Raw genomic sequence first — 18,187 nt, 5'->3', positions numbered from 1 at the left:
CCAGGCTGGCAGGGGGGCTGGGAATGTGACTGTATTGTATACATAACTTTTGAAGGTGAGGGAGAAGCGTGGGAATAACTCCTTCTGACCTTTCCCATTAGCAGGGTTGGAAGGGATTTGATGACCTCCAAAGCAATTTTTGGTGCAGGTGTAGGCCACAGACAAAAGGAAGAGAGAACAGGAGGCATGGCTGTCCCAAACCCAGTGGTTTCATGAACCAAAGGTTCCTGAAACCCGTCAAAAAATCATTGTGAAATATGTGGCCATGGGGCAGCAATGGTGAGGAGATGCTCTGGTTCACTAGCAAGGTGGGAGTGTGCTATGGAGTTTCTGAGCAAAGTAGTAAAAGGAAAGGACAAAATGGAGATGATGGAGAGGTTTGTTAATCTCCCCCTCACCTTTCTCATCCTCTGCAGGTGTTATGTAGAAGACAGAAGCTCCAAGGTGGCATGGTTAAACCGTTCCGGCATCATTTTTGCTGGAGAGGACAAGTGGTCCCTGGACCCTCGAGTAGAGCTGGAGAAGAGAAACCCCCTGGAATACAGCCTGCGGATCCAGAAAGTGGATGTCTATGATGAGGGGTCCTATACGTGTTCAGTGCAGACGCAGCATCACCCCAAGACTTCCCAGGTCTATTTGATCGTGCAAGGTAAGCAACATGCCTGAGGAGAGAGCAAAGAGCAAAAGACACAGTGGGTGGAGGGATCTGTATCTTTCCTGGAGAAACCCCAGAGTCAGTAGCCTGTGTATCCCTTACGTTTACAACAGGAGCCAGCAGGAGTGTCCCCTTCCACTGCAGCGCGGCGTGGCTTTACTCTGCTGTCAGTTTGTCCTTTCAAAAGTGATGACAGAGCAAGGGACACCAATGATGCCAAGACATATTCTAGTATAATGCAAACCTGGATCCTGGCTCTGGTTGTTCTGGAGCTGAGGGGAAAGCATTTGTTTATAATGACACTTGTCAGAACATCATGCTTGCCTCCTCTCTTCCCAGAGAGCCCTCTGGTTTCTTCACTTCCTCCTTCTTCAAATTTCTTTTTTTCTGGCGTCAACAAGCTACTGTGCTATGTTTTTTGGCCTTCCGTTGTCGACTCTTTGCAAGGCTGGGGAATTAATTTTCCTGGGTGTTTTTCTGTGCTGGGTCATTGGTTTGCAGGGTGTGCTGTCGCTAGGCATGTGTGAAACCTGGTACCTGAGGTAGCTGCTGCGTACCTTATGTTGCCCTCTCCTTTTTTAGCTACCCTCCTCCTGTGTGTGTTATAGGGAACTGGGAACTTGGCAATCTGAAGCAACATGATCCTATCCGTCTGCCTGCATTCATGGTATAACAGAGAGTAAACATATAAAGGAGCTCACCAGTTACTGGTAAGGGCATTATAGAGTTACTTGTTCCATCCTGTCCAGGCCAGAATACCAAATGAGCGAGTTTACTCAGTTTTGTTTTGTTTTGCTTGTAATCTTCACAGCATTCTGTCTATCTGCCTGTTTATCTAAAATATTTATAGAGCAGCTTAGATAGATAGGTGTGTATGAATGTGTTAGATACATATTACAGATATGTTCAGCTTCTACCTTATCATTCAGGCAGGAGTTTGTTATTTCTCCTGATTTGTCTTTTGCAACCCAAAAGGCTGCAGATTTTATTTCCCCCAGGAAGTGTTTGAATCACTCTGGACATCAATGCACGCATGAAGGAACTCTTCCTTTTGCTAAGTATTACTTGGCAAGCTGGGGGCTAACTAGCATACCAAGTGTTTATCTGCAAGGTGAGGTCTGGACGTATGGTCAGAGGTGATGCTTTACATGTGAGCACAGAGAGACAGAAGGCTCCTGGTTTGTCTTCTTGTGCAAAATCCTCCCCCAGCAGCGTGAAGAGCAGCACACGCCAGCACGCAGAGCAGCTCTCCCGGCTTGGCTGAGTGTTTGCTGGAGTGTGCCCAGCGTGAAATGCACTCGCCAGCCCTGGAGGTGTACCCTGCCTTGCTGCTCGCTATAGCACTGCGTAGCTAACTGGCTGTAGGTGGTTTATTGCTGGTAAAATCTCACAGCATACAATTTCCATTTACCTGTCAAGGAAAATATAGGTACAGATGAATTTTAGAGCCACGCACATGTATTATTAATTTTATTTGTGCCTATTAGATACGGGCCGAAGCAGCGAAATTGAGTTCTCTAGCTTAGCTTTCACCTAAATGTGTGGGTGTCCAGCTCTGAACTACTGCCACCTTTCTGAGGATGAGAAAATTCAGGTTTTGGCACACCTAAACTCTGGATGCCTGTAAACAAGGTATACCTTGTTCTAATGCCTGACACAGATTTAGCAAAAGACCCGATGTGATATCATGTTTACTTTTAAACCCCAGGTCCTGTAATCCTGTAATTAGGTGTAACTCATAGCTTTGATTTTTCTAAAACTGAATTTCATCTGGTAAAAAAAAAAACAAGCAAAATATAAATACAAAATCCTTTACAATTTGGAAGAGTTAGACTCAGCACTTTAAACCATGTTTTTTAAATAATCTTAACCAATAAAACTAATTCATTAGAAAATAATGTGTTAGAAAGTAATCCCTTTCCTCTCTGAGTATCATTTTCTCATATTGATTATTATTATTCTCAGATTTGCAGGTTGTCTGCCTGAAAAATAGTCTGCTGCTAGTACAAATGAAAGGAGTTTGGATATTGAGTCATGCTAAGGTTTTTAGTTTTACTTATTTAATGTAGTTTATTTACTTATCTTGGTTTTGTGTTCATAGATTTAAAAACATCTGCTATGTGAAGCTCTGGGCATCCCAAATATAAAAATAAATAAATAAAAGAAAATACGGCTCCTCAAAAATTAAATAACAGGGTGGTCAACTGATCTGTGTGGTAATCTGGCAGGAGGATTTTGGAATGATGGTCAGCCATTCCCTTCCAACAAGCCCAGGGAAACCAAAACAAGCCAGGGTCAGAGACTCCTTGCTGGCTTTTGTGCACGTTGGTGGTGCTTGGCTTTGTCAGTGGAAGACCCTGCAATGGTAGCAGCTCATGCCCTGGAAGCAGGAGGCTGCCTTAGGGACGTGCCCCGGCTTCCCGTTCTGCTCAGTTAGCGCTGTCACGGGCATTTCTGCTTCCCACTGTGCTGTATACCCAAGTCCTTAATCTTGTTCAACTCCCTCATCTGTATAGCCACTGTGAAAACCCAGCCCTCATTACCCCTAGAAACAAATGAGATAGCTGTATCAGAGACTAACAAACAGGTAGGCAGGTGCTGGGGCCCTTGTAACTAGAGAAGACTGCTTCCATGCCCACAATGCCAGCTGAAATAGGCTAATGAAGTTGTGTTCTAGGAGCAAGTCCTTTCCTCCCTTGAGAAAATCCTCTTTCCTGGGGTGAACTCTGCTGCCCGAAGCTACAGGAGTATATCACAGAGAGAGGGGCATCACCTCTCCGATGTGTGTGCCCATGTCCTTTAGTATTTCCAAGTGAAGAGCCACTTCTGCCTTGTCAACCAGCACCAGTCTCTGCATAGACAGTCTACCTCGTCTACTCCTTTTCTCTTCTAAGTGTGTGTGTCCACTGATAGGATTGCTCCCAGCTGGGGCATATTGCAGAGGTCTAAAAGGAGGGTAATGAAATGACACTTAAGAAAAAAAAAATCATAATTTGGTAGACAACTGAAAGTAGAAAAAGTCCTCTCCGTAAGTCTTTCCTCTTTTCAAAGCCAACTGATGGTAGAAGTAGGCATTCACTGCCAAAAGATTCATTAGTATAAGTGTGGTCATCTCTTCTGTCTTTCTGACCCAGGTGGGCAGCACTGCTTGCAGGGTGGGTTGGACTGGAAGCAGTTGTCTCTGCCCAACTCAGTTGCTGCCAGATGCTGGTACTGGGCTGTGTGCACTGGGGTGAATGCATGAAGAGACTGCTCTGAACCACCACTTCGCTCAAAGCATTTCATGCTGCTTCAGTTGGGGTGTAATGGGTACTAGTGAATCTTTCTGTTACCACCCCAGATATTTCTGTTGGTATCTGATCAGAGGAGCAAAGAGCTGGAAGGACCCACAAGAGGTGGTCTGGTCCGGTCCTTTCCCATGCATTGAGACAAGATCAGCTATATAGTGGCTGCCCCTAACATGTATTTTTTGAAGACACCCTATGCCTGCATAGCCAGTGTATGGCCATTATTTCACTCTCCTTGCACATGGAAAGCTTTTATTAACATATGACCCAAATTGATTTTACTGCCAATTATTTCTGGTCCTTCCAAGACACATGGTGGTAGATTTTTCTCCTCTTTCTCAAAACTACCTTTTATCTGCTAGAGGCCCATTCATCTCTGTGTCTCAGACCTCTCTAGTCCAGCTTAACAGGCTTACTACTTCTTGCAGGTCATATTTTCCAACCCTTAGGTCGTATGTTTTCCACTACTGTTTGACTTGTCTACATGTTTCCTAAAGCGTACTGTCCAAAACCAAAGCAACAGTTCCAGTTTAGAACTCAGTCATGCAGATAAAAGTACCAGCCATGTTTTGCATATCATGCTTCACTTACCTAACCCCAGAATGAGATGAGATTTACCTTTTTTTACAAGAGCGCCTCATTGCTTTCACTTATTTAGTCTCTCTGCTGCTTTCTAACCCTCTGTTACCGATCTGCAGTACAGTCTGCAGCTCATTTCCCACTTCTGTATTTGAGCCTTAATTGTTTTTCCCTGCTTCCTGAGCATAGCGCTTTGTGCTCGCTGTTGTTGGATGCTGTCTGGTTGGTTTCTCCATGGAGACCGCTTCTTCAGTTTACTTATGATCCTGGTCTCCAAAGCACTTGCAGCTGCCCCCAACTTGCTGTCATCGACAAAAGTCAGGTGTGTTCTTTCTGTTCCATCATGAAGGTGTTAATTAAAGTGTTGAAGAGATCAGGGCACAAAAGCGGAGCGTGGTAGCAGCCCACTAAAACCCCCATCCCTGATGGATAGCGATCTGTTGATGGCAGCTCTTTGAAGCATCCTGATGGTGATTTAATGACCACCATATTATCTTAGCTTGATCAAGAGACTGTCGGGCCTTCGGAAGTCAAGATGTATCACATCATCACACATACTGCTCCTGCATTATCTGCTATGCCAGATATCCTACAAAAAAAAGGAATGAGGCTGGGGCGACATGATATGTGCTTGCCAGAAGTACTTTGCTTATTTTTTCCTTTACTGTATTATTATCCGCTAGGTGCTTATAAGTGGGATGTTTAATTGTTCATTCCAGTATGTTGAGTGACTTATTCCAGGAGAATGAGTCGTAATGAGGATGTGGTAGCTGCCCCTTTCCCAACGTTACCTTGGGTTCTTGTTCTTTTAAGGCTGTATCCTCAGGCTCTTCTCAGACATTAAATATCAGTGGGAAGATCCTTATAGTCCTTACTTGTCTCATCAGAGTCACAGGCATAAAGGCACAGAGATCTTAGCAGGCATGGGGTTTAAAATTTTCTGCAATAAAGACTTAGGCTTGTCCAAGTTAAGCTAAAGGAATACCTCTTTCAACTAGGAGCAAGCAGATGGTCACTGTGTTTGCTGTCCAGAGCCTTTACAGCAAGGCATCACTGTGAATGGAGATGGTTGGGAACTTTTCAGTGAAGCTAAAACATTTCACTGGTTTTGGCTTTGATTAAAATTTAATCAAGAAGGTTTTACAGGTTTGAGGTGCTTTTTCTGGTCAAAACTGGTCAGAGAAAAAGGTATAGCACTGCCATAGCCTATCTAAAAGCTAGACGATTCAGCTGAGGTATGGAGAACTCAGGTTCACATTTTTACTCAGAGCCTGGGACTTCTGCAGGCTCACTAACATTTCTTGCGATTCCCAGTTATTGGCTATTCAAAGAATATGGACTCTCCCTTCTTTTAATATTTGTTTCATGAAAAAAAATATCAAAAGGGCTTTGTCATTTTGGCAAAACAAAAACAAATTTGGAAACGTCAGCAGCAAATTTTTGCAAAGAGGAATTCTTGTTTACTGCCCAGCCTTAATCACAAACTCAAAATCAAATGTATAGCAGCTAAAGGCCAAACCCTACAGTTTTCTTTCAAGCTGATACACATTAGCGTGTGAAAAGAACCACAGGGTGTATAGCCTTTCTTCATTATGCATTGCCTTTGTAGAACTCCTTACTTGCAAAGATACAGACTGACCGTTCATAGTTCAAAGTGGCATAAAGATGTATTTGCTGTTGCTGGGATTTACCATAGAAAATTTTTATTAACTCTGTGTGGTAGATTAGGTGTGCCCCCTCTCAGTCCACTCTCCTGAAATCAAAGAACATTGTGCGGGTGACTGGTAAAACACTGCAGAGAGAAATCCTTTGCCCAGAAAGGCAGCTGAAGCCAGTCGGGCTTGCCCTGCGTAAGCACTGCTCTGCCAGCGAACCCCTCGCTAGGAGCTGGGGCTGGGGCTGAAGGGGGAGGGTGTTGTCCCCCATCTGCACAGCCCTTGCCCTCAATGCTGAGGAGAACGAAAAGCAAAGATTATGCGTTAGACCTTGGGACTGTGAGAAGGGTTTCTGAGCAGAACTGGAGCAAAGCGCATGAGTGTGGTTTATAGGAGCCTGAAGTTAGATATCAGATCACCAGCCTGGGACCTGAGCCAGTGAGCCAGACTGGGGTTCGTCCAACTAAATGTAGATGTTACCACTGGAGTGGGTCACCTTGGACCCCCTTTGTCATTAGTGAGGAGAAGCAGGTTCTTCTCAGACACAGTCTGGCTCATCCTAAAGTAGCTATCCAAAATTCATCAGATGAATTGACCAGTGGAAATGTCAGCATTCCTCTACTGGCTATAGAGGGAGCCCAGGGTGAGCAGACCGTATGGTGCCATGCATCCTTTTACCCTGTCCGTCATTCTCCACTGGAGTTTTTTCCCTGCCAGAATACAGGGTTGGTGGCTGTCAGTGCTTGCAGTGGGTCACTGGGAGACCAGAGCCGGGCTGGTTTTGAACTCAGCAGAGCTGTGGTGGGAGCCTGTCTGTCCCTGGCATGCCTGTCCTTCCCACCTCTTCGGCCAGCGCTGGAAGCAGAGCAGTTTGAAGGGAGCTGAAGCTATTTTTCCTTTGCTAGCCAGACAAAAAGGATGTTGCAGTCAGATGCTGTTCTCCGAGAGATATTTGCTTCCCTGCTTTGTGGGCGCAAAGCCCAGAATTCAGAGGGATCTTTCTGAGCGCTAACACTGTAGTGTTTTCAATTCCAGGGAGTCTGCAGTAGGTAAGAACGAGCACAGACCACTTTGTCTTTTTCAGGACATAGCCCCAGTGGGAAAATGACAGCGAATTTGGCATGCTGTTGCAAAGAATAATGAGATAACATGGGAGTATGAATTTTCTGGGAGAAAGAAAAAAAGATCATTTTACTGGGAGCGGTGGGGGAGAAGAAGAAAAGATTGGAGGGAGGAGATAAATTCAGATTACTGTGAGTACTGGGAGAGACAGGACCAGTGTGCTCAGAAGGAAGTGGCAGCGGATCGGTTTGATGGGGAAAATGAGCTGAGAGAGCAGGGAATCATCTTGGGGAACTGAAGCACAGTAGATCTTGCTGCCCCCCTTCCGCTGTTACCATGGACCGTAATTTCCTACCAGCAAAATAATTCCAGAATTTCAGGCACACAGCGGTATTGGTGGTAGTCTTTCTAGGTTTTCTGTGCTGGTTTGTTTTGCTCAAACTCATAAATTGCAGGAAACTGCACCTGCTGTTTCGTAGGTTACCAAGGAACTTCCTGCCACTCCCCATCTAGTATTTTTATGGCCTCCCCATAGTGTCCTGATGCCTTTTAACTTATGTTTTTCTGTCTCCAGGCATGGCTGGGATGTTACTATGCAGCATAGGGTTTGGCTCTATTACATATGTTGGATCTCAGCACTTCTTAGTGCATAAATCAGGAGGTTTTTCTGGAAATATTTTGGTGCTTGCTTTGCAGGTGCAGGCAGGAGACAAAAACAGAATACTTCAAAAATGCTTATTCATTTTGGAGAAAGAAGTATTGCATAAAATGCATAGAATGCTTTCCTATGGCTGAGAGGAAGGATCTTGATATGATAATCCAACTCCTTAGTGATATAAATCAGCTTAGCTTGAGTGGTCTTTTTAGAGCAGTATCAGCTGATTTTGTGTGATTTTTGTCTGATCAGCTAATTCTAGATTCAGACCAGTGCTGTGAAAGATTTTGCCTTGTTATTTCTCAGTCTGATTGTCTCAGTCTACTGTCCCAAGTCTTATCCTGGACTTTGAGACAGTGGAGTAGGGACAATATTTTTCTCTCAACTCCAAGCCCAGCAAGAACCTCATCCCACCACCAAGTCTGCAAACCCTTGAGAGAGTGCAAATAACCATTAATTGTAAAGCCAAGTGTGTTCCTGCTCCCTCTGCTGAAAAAGCAGTGGCCATGGTAGCACAACAGAGTTGCCTTGACCCGTTGCGAGCCTTGAAATTTAACCCAATTTGCCCACAACAGAATAATAGCCCCTTGGACATCCTAAGTCGTAGACTCCCATTGCTTGCTTCCTGCATGATGGCCAGCGTCTTGGCAGTAGTGAGTGAACAATTTTTTTGCCACATCCTCTTGAGATCTTTTTGCAGGAAAAAAATGCTAGTATAACGAGGTATAAATATCTTATTCATTTTACATAGCAAGCCTGTAACTACTTAGTAGCTTGAAAATGAGCTAAAGTGTGTTTTAAAAAAATTCTCAAAAAGATCTGATCTGAAGCTTTGGATTTCTAACCCAAAATAATGAGAGAAGATATATAGCTAGTCTCCACTAGAAACTTTAGGATCAGCTTGTCTTTTTACTTGCAATGATGAAAGCTAAGGTTAATCATGCTCCACATTTCTCTGTCTCAGATCAACCTTTTCCGTAGCTTTACTGTCCATTTTATTTTCTTCCTTTCATTTGAAAGAAATACTGCCAGGTTGAGGTTAGCCAGATTTGTGGTTCGCTCAGTTGAGCTTTTATTATATCTAAACCCTAGAGATACTGAGAGTAGCTTGGCTTCCTAAGGAAACAGAGTGTATGGGTTTATTTGTGCAGTTATACTGTTTGCCTGCCCTTCTGCTTGGCAGTCCTCTGCTCAGCTCACTCCAGCAGCCCTCATACCTGCTGTGACCTTGCCCCAACAAGAGCTCCTGCCCCTCAAATTCTCACTAGCAGACCCCAGTCTCCTCCTGCATCCCTTACCAGTGGGATGCATAAAAGGCTGTATGGTTGCAGGTTGGTTTGGAGCTATCCACGTGCCCACTGGCGGGGGCCACCTTGACTAAAACTCGTCCAGAGCTTTGAAGGTTTTCTGAGGTATGAGGTATCAGGACCTAGGACATGTAGCTGCAGTAAACAAGGCCTTGCTAATTCCAGCGTTCATGGAACAGTGTGTTCCTTTTGTCTGTTTTTCTTATTTCACTGATGCCAGTGGAGTTGATACTGCAAATCTGCCACGCTCAAAACTCCATATGGGACAAAATTCCAGATTCCTGGGGTCCACCAGCTCATGTTCTGTGTTTTTGGCTGCTGTGTTACTGTCTACACTCATCATAGCTGTGTGTTAGTGGATGAGAACCTGGATCAAAGTCTTGATTCCACTGAAATTAAAGGGAATTTTGCTTCATTGGAGCCAAGATTTCATCTAAAATTGGAATTGGCTAGAAACAGATTGTAAAATAAACCTAAATTGAGCCAGCAGTTCAAAAACAACATCAAGACTTGTAGAAAGAAGCAAATTTATTTTCTACTTTAAAAGCTTTCAATTTTACTATTTAATATGAATTAATTATAGAAAGAAAGAAACGGGCATTTCAGGAAAGGGAACAAGGCGATAGTATTTCTAAAATGAGACTGTCCTTTTAAAAGTGACTTGAGGATTTGCAGAGTGGGGAAAGGCAGGCAGGCATGGTCTCTGTGCTGTGCCTTTCTGCTGCATCCTTGTGTCTGCATGGTGCGTATTGACCCCAGCCAACCCACGGTAACTGTGTGCGCCTACCATTTGTCTCTATCCACTTGCTGGCCCTCATCACTCCTGAACGGATGCGTAGTCTGTCTTTTTGATGTGTATGCATGCTATGCCTTGTAGGATAAGCCTCCAGCTGCTTTCCACAAAACCAACGAATTATAAACTGTATTAAGTAATAGGTTTTCAGGGTTTGGATTTTGATAGCTTTTTCAGAGCTCCAGCTCTTTATCTTTAGAAACATTGGAATTGCTACCCCAGTAGCAGCTCCTTACTCACCAGAAGGTGAAGAAACATTCTCAGAAAATAATGACTTAATATCACATTTCCTGTATAGCCACTAAAATGTCAGTAGTCGGTTGCTTGGGAAAAAACCCTCCAAAATAACAGAATAGCAGCTTGGTTTAATAGAGCCTGAGATGTGATAGTTAAGGGGAAAAAATAACTTGCCAAATGTGCACACAACAAAATAGACAAAAAAGAAACAGATACTTAGACATATGGCTTCCATTTACAGAGTATTCAGACAGGGAGCACTTTCTCAAAACCCAACCACAACTTTTGAAAATGTCTTTTAAAAAAACAAATATTAGGTTAAAAAGTGTTAATCTCCAACAGAAAACAGCAGAAAGGTTGTTCCTAGGAAGGAAATAAAGGTCGGCGTGGGCAGTCTGAGGGAGCGGGAGCACGAGCACGTGGCCGCTCTCATCGGCAGCGCTGGGTCTCTGCCTGTCACAGCTCAGGCTGTCAGTGGGCAGCCCTGTGGCAGGAGGAACCAAGCCCTGCTTGAGAAGGCATAGTGGTGTGTGAAAGTCTGAGAATACGATCAAAAGATCGGTTTGTTTCTCAAAGACACATTGGGAATGCCATCATTTGTCAGCCTGCCTTCTGCTGGAAGACCCTTTGGAAATCCCCAAATGGGGGTTGCAGGCTTTCTCAGTTCTGATATCAAAAGGCTGAGGCTGCTGAGGCTTGGGCAACGCTACTTTTAAAATTCCCTCCTTCATTTGTCAGATTTCCCTCACATCGTCTATTTGATGGCATGATCTTTGCTTCTCTGGTCTTCCATAGAATCTTCTAGGAACATCTTAGTTTATTATGTGGAATGAGGAACAGTTCTTAAAAAATAAAACTTTTGGGGCTCCTCAAACAGAAAAGTAGACTACAACTACATTTTTTCTTCCCGTTCCATGAAGGTTACCTTTAAAAAAAAATCTGTTGAGAAAAAAAATTGATAACTAGGGATGTCCTCTTTAATGAAATGAGAATTGGATTTTGGTGATAAGTTTTAATTTAGGGCAAATAATTTAATTGGAATGACTCATTAATGTTGGGGTGCGTAAATTGGGCCTCTGGCAGCCTATTATCTTCTTCATTCCTTTCTGAGTCTTCTCTGCCAGCAGTATAAGAAAAACTTTTTGCCTTTAATAAGGTAAGGAGACACTCCCTTTGAATGTGTGGGGAAGGGGCTCTCACAGTGCAGTGAATTTAACGTAATGGCATCTCACCTTTGGGTGCCCTCAGCTTATGAGCCGCTCAGGCTGCAAGACCAATGAATTTCTTTTCACAGCATCCTGGAATATGGATATTCAGCTATGCAGAGGGTACGGGCGATGTGGTGGGCCTGAGGCATCTGGCTGACTGGGCATGGTTGACTTGGGTGTAAGAGAGGTTAGTAGTGCTCTGCCTCGAAGGGTGGTCATGAGCTGGCTGCTGGCTGCATTGACAGAATTGTCTGCAAGGAGACCAGAGTTATGTCACCAGAAGAAGTGGCATGTTTGGACTGGAGTACTGTAAACTGTACTCTGAGTTAGTGGGTGAGTGGAACATCTACTCATGTCTCGCTAACTGGGAGGTTCAGCTCTCAGCTTTGGTATGCAGCAAGTATATCCATTAATGTGTTAAGTGCAGATAGGCGAAGTAAAATACACAGAGTAAAGAGCCTTTCGAAGGGAGAGAAGCCAAGAGGCAAGATCCTAAACCTGAATTCCACATGGCCCTCACGCAGGTGCCGCAGCAGCTGTAGTCTGGAGAGTCTCTTCAAAATGATTGTCCCCTTGTTAGACTGATGGGAATGTGACTTTTGGATATGTTCCTGTTTTGAATGCCAAAAAAAGAGAAATCTTTGCAAAGTAGTAGGATAAATCTCCCCAAATAACCACAGAACAGACTTTGCAAGGTAGAAGCTTTATGACCTTGACTATACAAATCCAATTATGATCTTGGGTATTACGAATGCATAGAGCTCCCAATGATTTTACCTGAAAGATTAATCCACTTGTTGAACTGCAAGGAAGAGGTTAAGAGCAAAAGTTCATAGGGAAACCACCCCTCGTTAACCTGTTTGACGGGAGTGTTAGCAGGGTGGCGGCGACTGCTTCTCCCACTGTGTTTTTAAATATTGTGAATAAGTTGCATGTAATTTGTGGCATGACTGTGTTCTAGGAGAATATTTACAGCTGTGCAAAGCCTGTGGACCATCTTTGCAATTGAGGTTGACACCTTGGTTATGCCTATACTCCCTCTGTGGATAGTATCAGAGAAAGCCCTGGACTGCAGGCCAGATGGCATAGGCTGGCTTGTGTTCATGCTGCTCGATGGTACTACCTTTTGGAATGGATAGATAATGTCCACACTGCATTGGGCACTGTTGGGGAGTGTTGGGGAGCCTGATCTCCTCCATGATCCCTGTGGTGCCGCTGTGACCCTGAAACGTGCTTCTTTTTTTGCTTGATTGATTTGTTATGTTTTCTGGTTAAAAGTGCCTGAGATAATGAGAAGGCTGGGATGCAGTCTGGCAGACTGGTGTTTTTATAACGTGATGCCAAGAGTGTGTGTTACATGGCACAAGAGCGCATGAAGGAATTTGAAAGCCCAGGGCCTGTGGAGTTGGTGTTGGAGGACTTTTGCAGGTTGAGGAAGCCGAACTTGGCATTGTCTGCATGTCTGGAGTGGTCTGTCTGTGTCAGCTGTGCCTTCTCCTCCTCTGAGAGGGGATGCACTAGTTCATTCCAGGAAAGAGCCTGGGAGTGATCTCATGTTTGTGTGCACGGCTGTCCGAAGGACTGGAGCAAAACAGAGACTGTGGTTTGCTCTCTGGAGCAAAAGAGAACAAACCACATTGACAGTATAGATATAGCCATCCAAGGTCATAAAAGGTTCACCTCGTTTTAACAAAGCCAGGGTGTGTGCATGGTTCTGCTAGATAAATTGCACAGGTGTCCTATCAGAGGCAGGGCTAAAATCCGAGTCCAGAGCTATACATCTCTGTCACTTAGTCTTTTAAGTGTAACTCTCTTAAGGTGTTGCATCTCTTGTCTGTATGGACACTTAGTCATGCAAACAGAAGTGGTATACTACAGGTGCGATTCATCACACTTAATCTTAGACATCTAAGTGTTAGTAGCACAAATCTAAGCTAGTCATCTGGCCCTCATCTGTAGTCTGTTGGGGGAAGTTGGCATCTTACTGTTTCTGCTGTCTGCCTTGAGATAATGTGATGGATCATCCTCTGGAAGTCACCGTTTCTCCGTTTGGACTACAGGAGGACTGTGAATGACTAACTTAGATTTACACAGCAAACTTTTTGATGTCTAAAATTTGGTGACATGAATCCACTTTGTATGTCTATGCAGGAAAGATGAAACTGTGTAAGAGACTAGTTTCAGAGACTCCAGCATTACCCACGATCTAGTACTGTCTCCTCAGCGGCATTGACTGGCCTTGACTTTTTCTCTTGCCATAACCTGGACTGTGTGACTTTAAATAGTATAAAAATACCTTTTCTTTTAGTCTGTAATCTGTTCTACACTGGATAACACTTTTGGTTATAATCCCTGATCTATTTACCTGTCTTCGCAATGGGCAGCTGCATTCCCCTCCAAATCTCTTGCTTTAAGCCTGACACTTGTGGAAGGTTGCCATCTCCTTGTCTGGATCCTCTTGCTGGCCATTTCTCACTGAGCCAGAGGGTAAGGGACTCCTCTGAAAAGATTTTTGCACTTCCTGCTCCCAGAGCCACCAGCCCAGCAAAGCCCTGAGGCACAGGCTAAATTTTTCACTAGATGAGTAATGCTGTTCTAACCCAAACTGTTGCAGGGTACTCCCATTTTTCTCCTGGATTTCATGCTGCCCCTGTCTCTCTAGTCCTTGAACTCCTTTGAGACATCACTAGTGCTAGACCCAAGTGCTTCTTCCTCTCTTCTTTCTTCTCCCTGAAGGGAGAACTAGATAAGATTTCAGAAAGAAACTCCAGATATGTACTCACTTGCATCTGCAGTTCTTGGGATCTGCAGTGACTGCTGCGTATCAGTGCTGGGTGCTGTCATGCTCGTTTCCATCTGGTGCTGCAGAGGCCATTACTCCCCAAGGATTTCACAGTGTTACCCTCTTTTTCCTGAGATTCAAGAGCACAATGCTGACTGGTCTTCCTGCCAGCCCTTTCCACTCCCTTAAAAAAAAAACCCAAACAAAACCCCCACAAAACGCAAAACCCCCTCTGTATCTCTATTTTTCTAATCCTATTGGTTTTGTGGGCACGTTTCTGCCAGCAGTTGCAGAAACTCCCGAGTCTGCATCTGAACAGCAGAAACTCTCCTCTCTTTGGCTCCCAGATCAAATCAAATTGCTGTTTATTTCATTGCCCTGATAAATTTTTTATTAACTGTGTTGGAAGTCTGTGAGGAAGAGAGAGGGGGAAGAGAAAGAAAAAAGCTGCTCAGGAATGTAGACTGGGCAAAGTGCCCACAATTAATGGGGTATCAGTGACCAGCGGGTATTTGAAAATTTGCCGGTGCCAACTGCCAGGAGGTTTTTGCTGCCTGTGACAGCTGGTCATGGTTATTGGACGACTGCTTCTGTGTACATCTTAGATCTGTGTCTTTGTATGTCTCTTACCAAGTCAGTCTCAGTTTCTGTTTTGCAGGGACATACTGAAGCAAGTAGGGCATGTTGGATGACTGCAGGGATGAGTGAACAGTGTTGGGTAATATACAAAAAATACAACTTCTCTTCTACTCTAGCCCTAATTCACCTATCTGAAGATGAGCTCAAACCACTGTCCCAGAGATAAGCCTCCCTCTGCATTGTATGAATTTGAATTGCAGCTTTGCAACTCTACCCAACCACTTGGTTATTCCTTGTTCCTTGCTGCTACAGGGCACTTGGCCTCTTCAAAGATTGTTACAGCCCATGCTGAGTAACAGCCCTCTTTAAGGAAGAAAATCTCACCTTTTGATGCACCATATATGTTGCTATATGTCTGCTGTGCCACTAATGAAATAGTGAACACCTAATCTTGATGAAAGGTTGCAAATTCAGATGGATTCTACTGCACTGTAGCTGCTAATGAGGGCAAACTGAGACTGCTGACTATGCCACCCAACCTGAGGGAAAGGATCTATAAGGGTAATGTCTTGTATGTATCTGCCAGAAGCCCATCTAAGAGGCATCATGTCTCCTTGGGAATGCAGTAAATCCAGCAGATAGGCCAGAGCAGAATAATTGACATAGAGAAGGATCTGAGAACAGAAGGGTTAAGTAGAATGCAGACACATTCATGTGGGAAGGGAGTAGCAACAGCGTTCATCTGTCTGTGGAGAAGTCAGGGGAGATAAAAGCCTTGTATCCGTTCTCATTGAAATTTTTGATCTGGAGCTCCCCACAAGGAGCAGTTTCTTGGCTACACATAAACTCCAGGTGTGTGAAGACTTCTTTAGGCTCTAGAGGGGATTCAGAGGCAAAAAGCACCCATAGTGCCTGACAGGAAGGGGACATGTGAAACAGAAATCATTGTGGATGCTAATCCTCCCAGTTTTTGTAGTTTCTGTTCCTCCTTGGTGTGGTACACTCAGCCATTGGCCTGTTCTGGAAGGGGAAGCTCAGACCACTGATGGAAAGACCTGTCCTGAGCTTTTAGGAGATGTAAGATCATGCCGTCTAAGGAGCTTTCCAACCCAGTACTACAGAGCTAACAGCTGATTTTTTTTGAAAGGCACAACTGGGGCACACTCAACACCATGCAAGGAAAGAAGGAATGTAGGTTTTTTGGACGAATAGGTTCTTCTTTTCATGGCAGCCTCAGAAGCCTTAAATGGGAAGAAATTGTGATTCTTGGGATGGATCTGGCATTCAGTTGGAGAGGAGGCTGAAGTGGATCTTGAGGAATGTAGTTCAGCCAGGGATGTTGAGCTTGGGAAATAAAGAGGATAGCGAGTCCTCCAGACTAAAGCTCCTGTGGGACACTACACCTCAGCAGGGAACTACAGTGACAGCATTTTTACTTTCTGTAAATATGAACAGGTATCCATGCCATGAACATTTTTACTTTTTTTTTATTTCCACATCTCTGCAATAAAATGTAATAAAAGTTACTGTGCCAAAACCCAAATACAGAGGTACTCCAGACTGTGTCACTGTGAGGCAGCCTACGAACCTCATGAGGTACTAGCTGGCAGAGGAAGGGAGGAACTCTCTAATTGGATCCAGAGTGTTGTAAATCAGTGGGAAAATGCTTCTCATAACTTGACTGGTATTTTAGTTTATCATCAATTAAGGTTGCCTCTTACAGCATCTGAAAGTATGCCACAGTTCAGGTTCTTCAGTGAATTTGTTCATTAGAGAGCCAATCACTGAGTTGCCTGCCATGGTAAAGCAGATATTCTTGTCATACATCAGTTTTCTTCTCCTTCCCTTTTGCTGCTAGTGAGTTCTTGCCATCCTCATCGTGTCTTAATGTCACTTGTTCACAGTGTCACAAAATGTCTCCTGCCTGAGGTCAATCTCCCTGTGATAAAAGTCTTCCACAGAATTAGTCAGGCTGGAAAACAGGCAGATATCAAAAACATAAGCCTTCGGAAAATGGTGGCAGGCTGTCAGTTCCCATTAGCTAATGCTACCTGGGCAGCCTGCTGGCTCTTCACCGTTGTAGATGGGAGAGATGAGTTTTAATGAGCAGCAGCAGGCGTGGAGAGGGGAGGAAAAAGAGAGTAGTTTAGACTAGAAGTAATACTTTTGGTGGTGGATGACATACATGCATGTGTGCATGTGTGTGTCCATGCTAGTGTGCAAAAGTATGAAAAATGAAGTGAGCAATTACTGCGTGGCTTTCCAGGCCTCTCCAGGAACATTGTCACACGAGTGATGGCATCCTGGCCCCTCTTTCTTCAGTGGCTTCCTCCTGTCTGTTTTCCAGCAACATCAATCAATGCAAGTAGAATTGTAGTGAACTGCAAAGAGAATTATTCTAAAATTTAAAAGAGGGAGATCCGCGAATCCTAGTTAAATGATAATGTAGTGGAAGATGTCGTGTTTGAGAACTGGTTTACATCAACACAACTTCACAGAAGTTGTGTCTGATGTATTCTAGGCTAGTGCTGGGGTGTGCTACATGGGACCCAGGTGAAAAAACACCCAGCAAACAACTATCAGACTAACCAAGTATTTAAAGAAGTTGTGTACTTCTCTATGGAGGTCATAGCGAGGACTAGCAAGAGCAGATCAAGAATGGGATGTATTCAGCTGTGAAATAGCCTCCCAAGGGCAAAGGTAGAAGAGTCGTTTCCCAGAAACTTTAAAGACTAGTTGGCCAAAACGCTATTAGATATGCAGCAGAGAACAAACCTGCCTTTCCGAATGCCCCCAGCTCTGGAAGACAGAATAAGTGTGCAAATGATTCTTCTGTCTCTAGAGTACATGAACATCTGAGATCTGAATTGCTGCAGGTCCCATTCTTCTCCCTGGCATTCGACCTACATTTAAATTCTAATTGACTTAGAGTGAAGACTTGTAAAGCTTTCTGTTTTTCGCCGGGATGCTGAATCCTCAATGAAAATAAAAAAATTGTGTCATTAGATGTTGGGCGGATGTTGAGCATAAAGGAGCTGGTTTAAGCTGAAAATTGCACAGTTTATTCCAATTAGTCATTCTGCATATAAAGTGCTTGCAATGACTCTGCTTTAAAGACATTAGTATAACTAAATACATCCCCACTGGATATTTTTATTAACACAAATGTTAATGCTGGGTTAGTGTTGGAGATGTCATGTGCCCAGTGTATTTTTCTGGACAGCTCTATCACCTTCCTCCCTACTGGGAGCTGCTTTTGTTTCTTCAGGAAATGCATTGTCTGCCAGGGCCCTGTGCGCTAATTAGACCCTGACCAGTCTCCCCAGGGGTATCCACCTACCCTCTGACCAGGGGCTCCATGTGAGCTTAGGTCTGGATCTGCGTGTTA

The 18,187-nt window shown here is 44.1% G+C and overlaps 1 protein-coding gene across 1 annotated transcript in view; it reads left to right on the top strand.

Annotated features, from left to right (window-relative positions):
• Positions 1-265: 265 nt before the first annotated feature.
• Positions 266-18,187, top strand: part of LOC104168024 (limbic system-associated membrane protein) — a gene marked incomplete at its 3' end in the record, with an annotated part of 53,936 nt that continues 36,014 nt past the window's right edge. Inside the window, exons 1-2 of the mRNA XM_009708461.1 lie at positions 266-279; positions 417-649. Of these exons, the coding sequence (XP_009706763.1) occupies positions 266-279; positions 417-649 (247 nt within the window). The remainder of the gene's footprint in view (positions 280-416; positions 650-18,187) is intronic.

The sequence above is a fragment of the Cariama cristata genome, unplaced genomic scaffold (assembly GCF_000690535.1).
Source record: "Cariama cristata isolate BGI_N322 unplaced genomic scaffold, ASM69053v1 scaffold20069, whole genome shotgun sequence".
In the NCBI taxonomy this organism is placed as follows: domain Eukaryota; kingdom Metazoa; phylum Chordata; class Aves; order Cariamiformes; family Cariamidae; genus Cariama; species Cariama cristata.
Note: the sequence above shows the minus strand (reverse complement) of the source record. Positions and strands in the feature narration are given on the sequence as shown.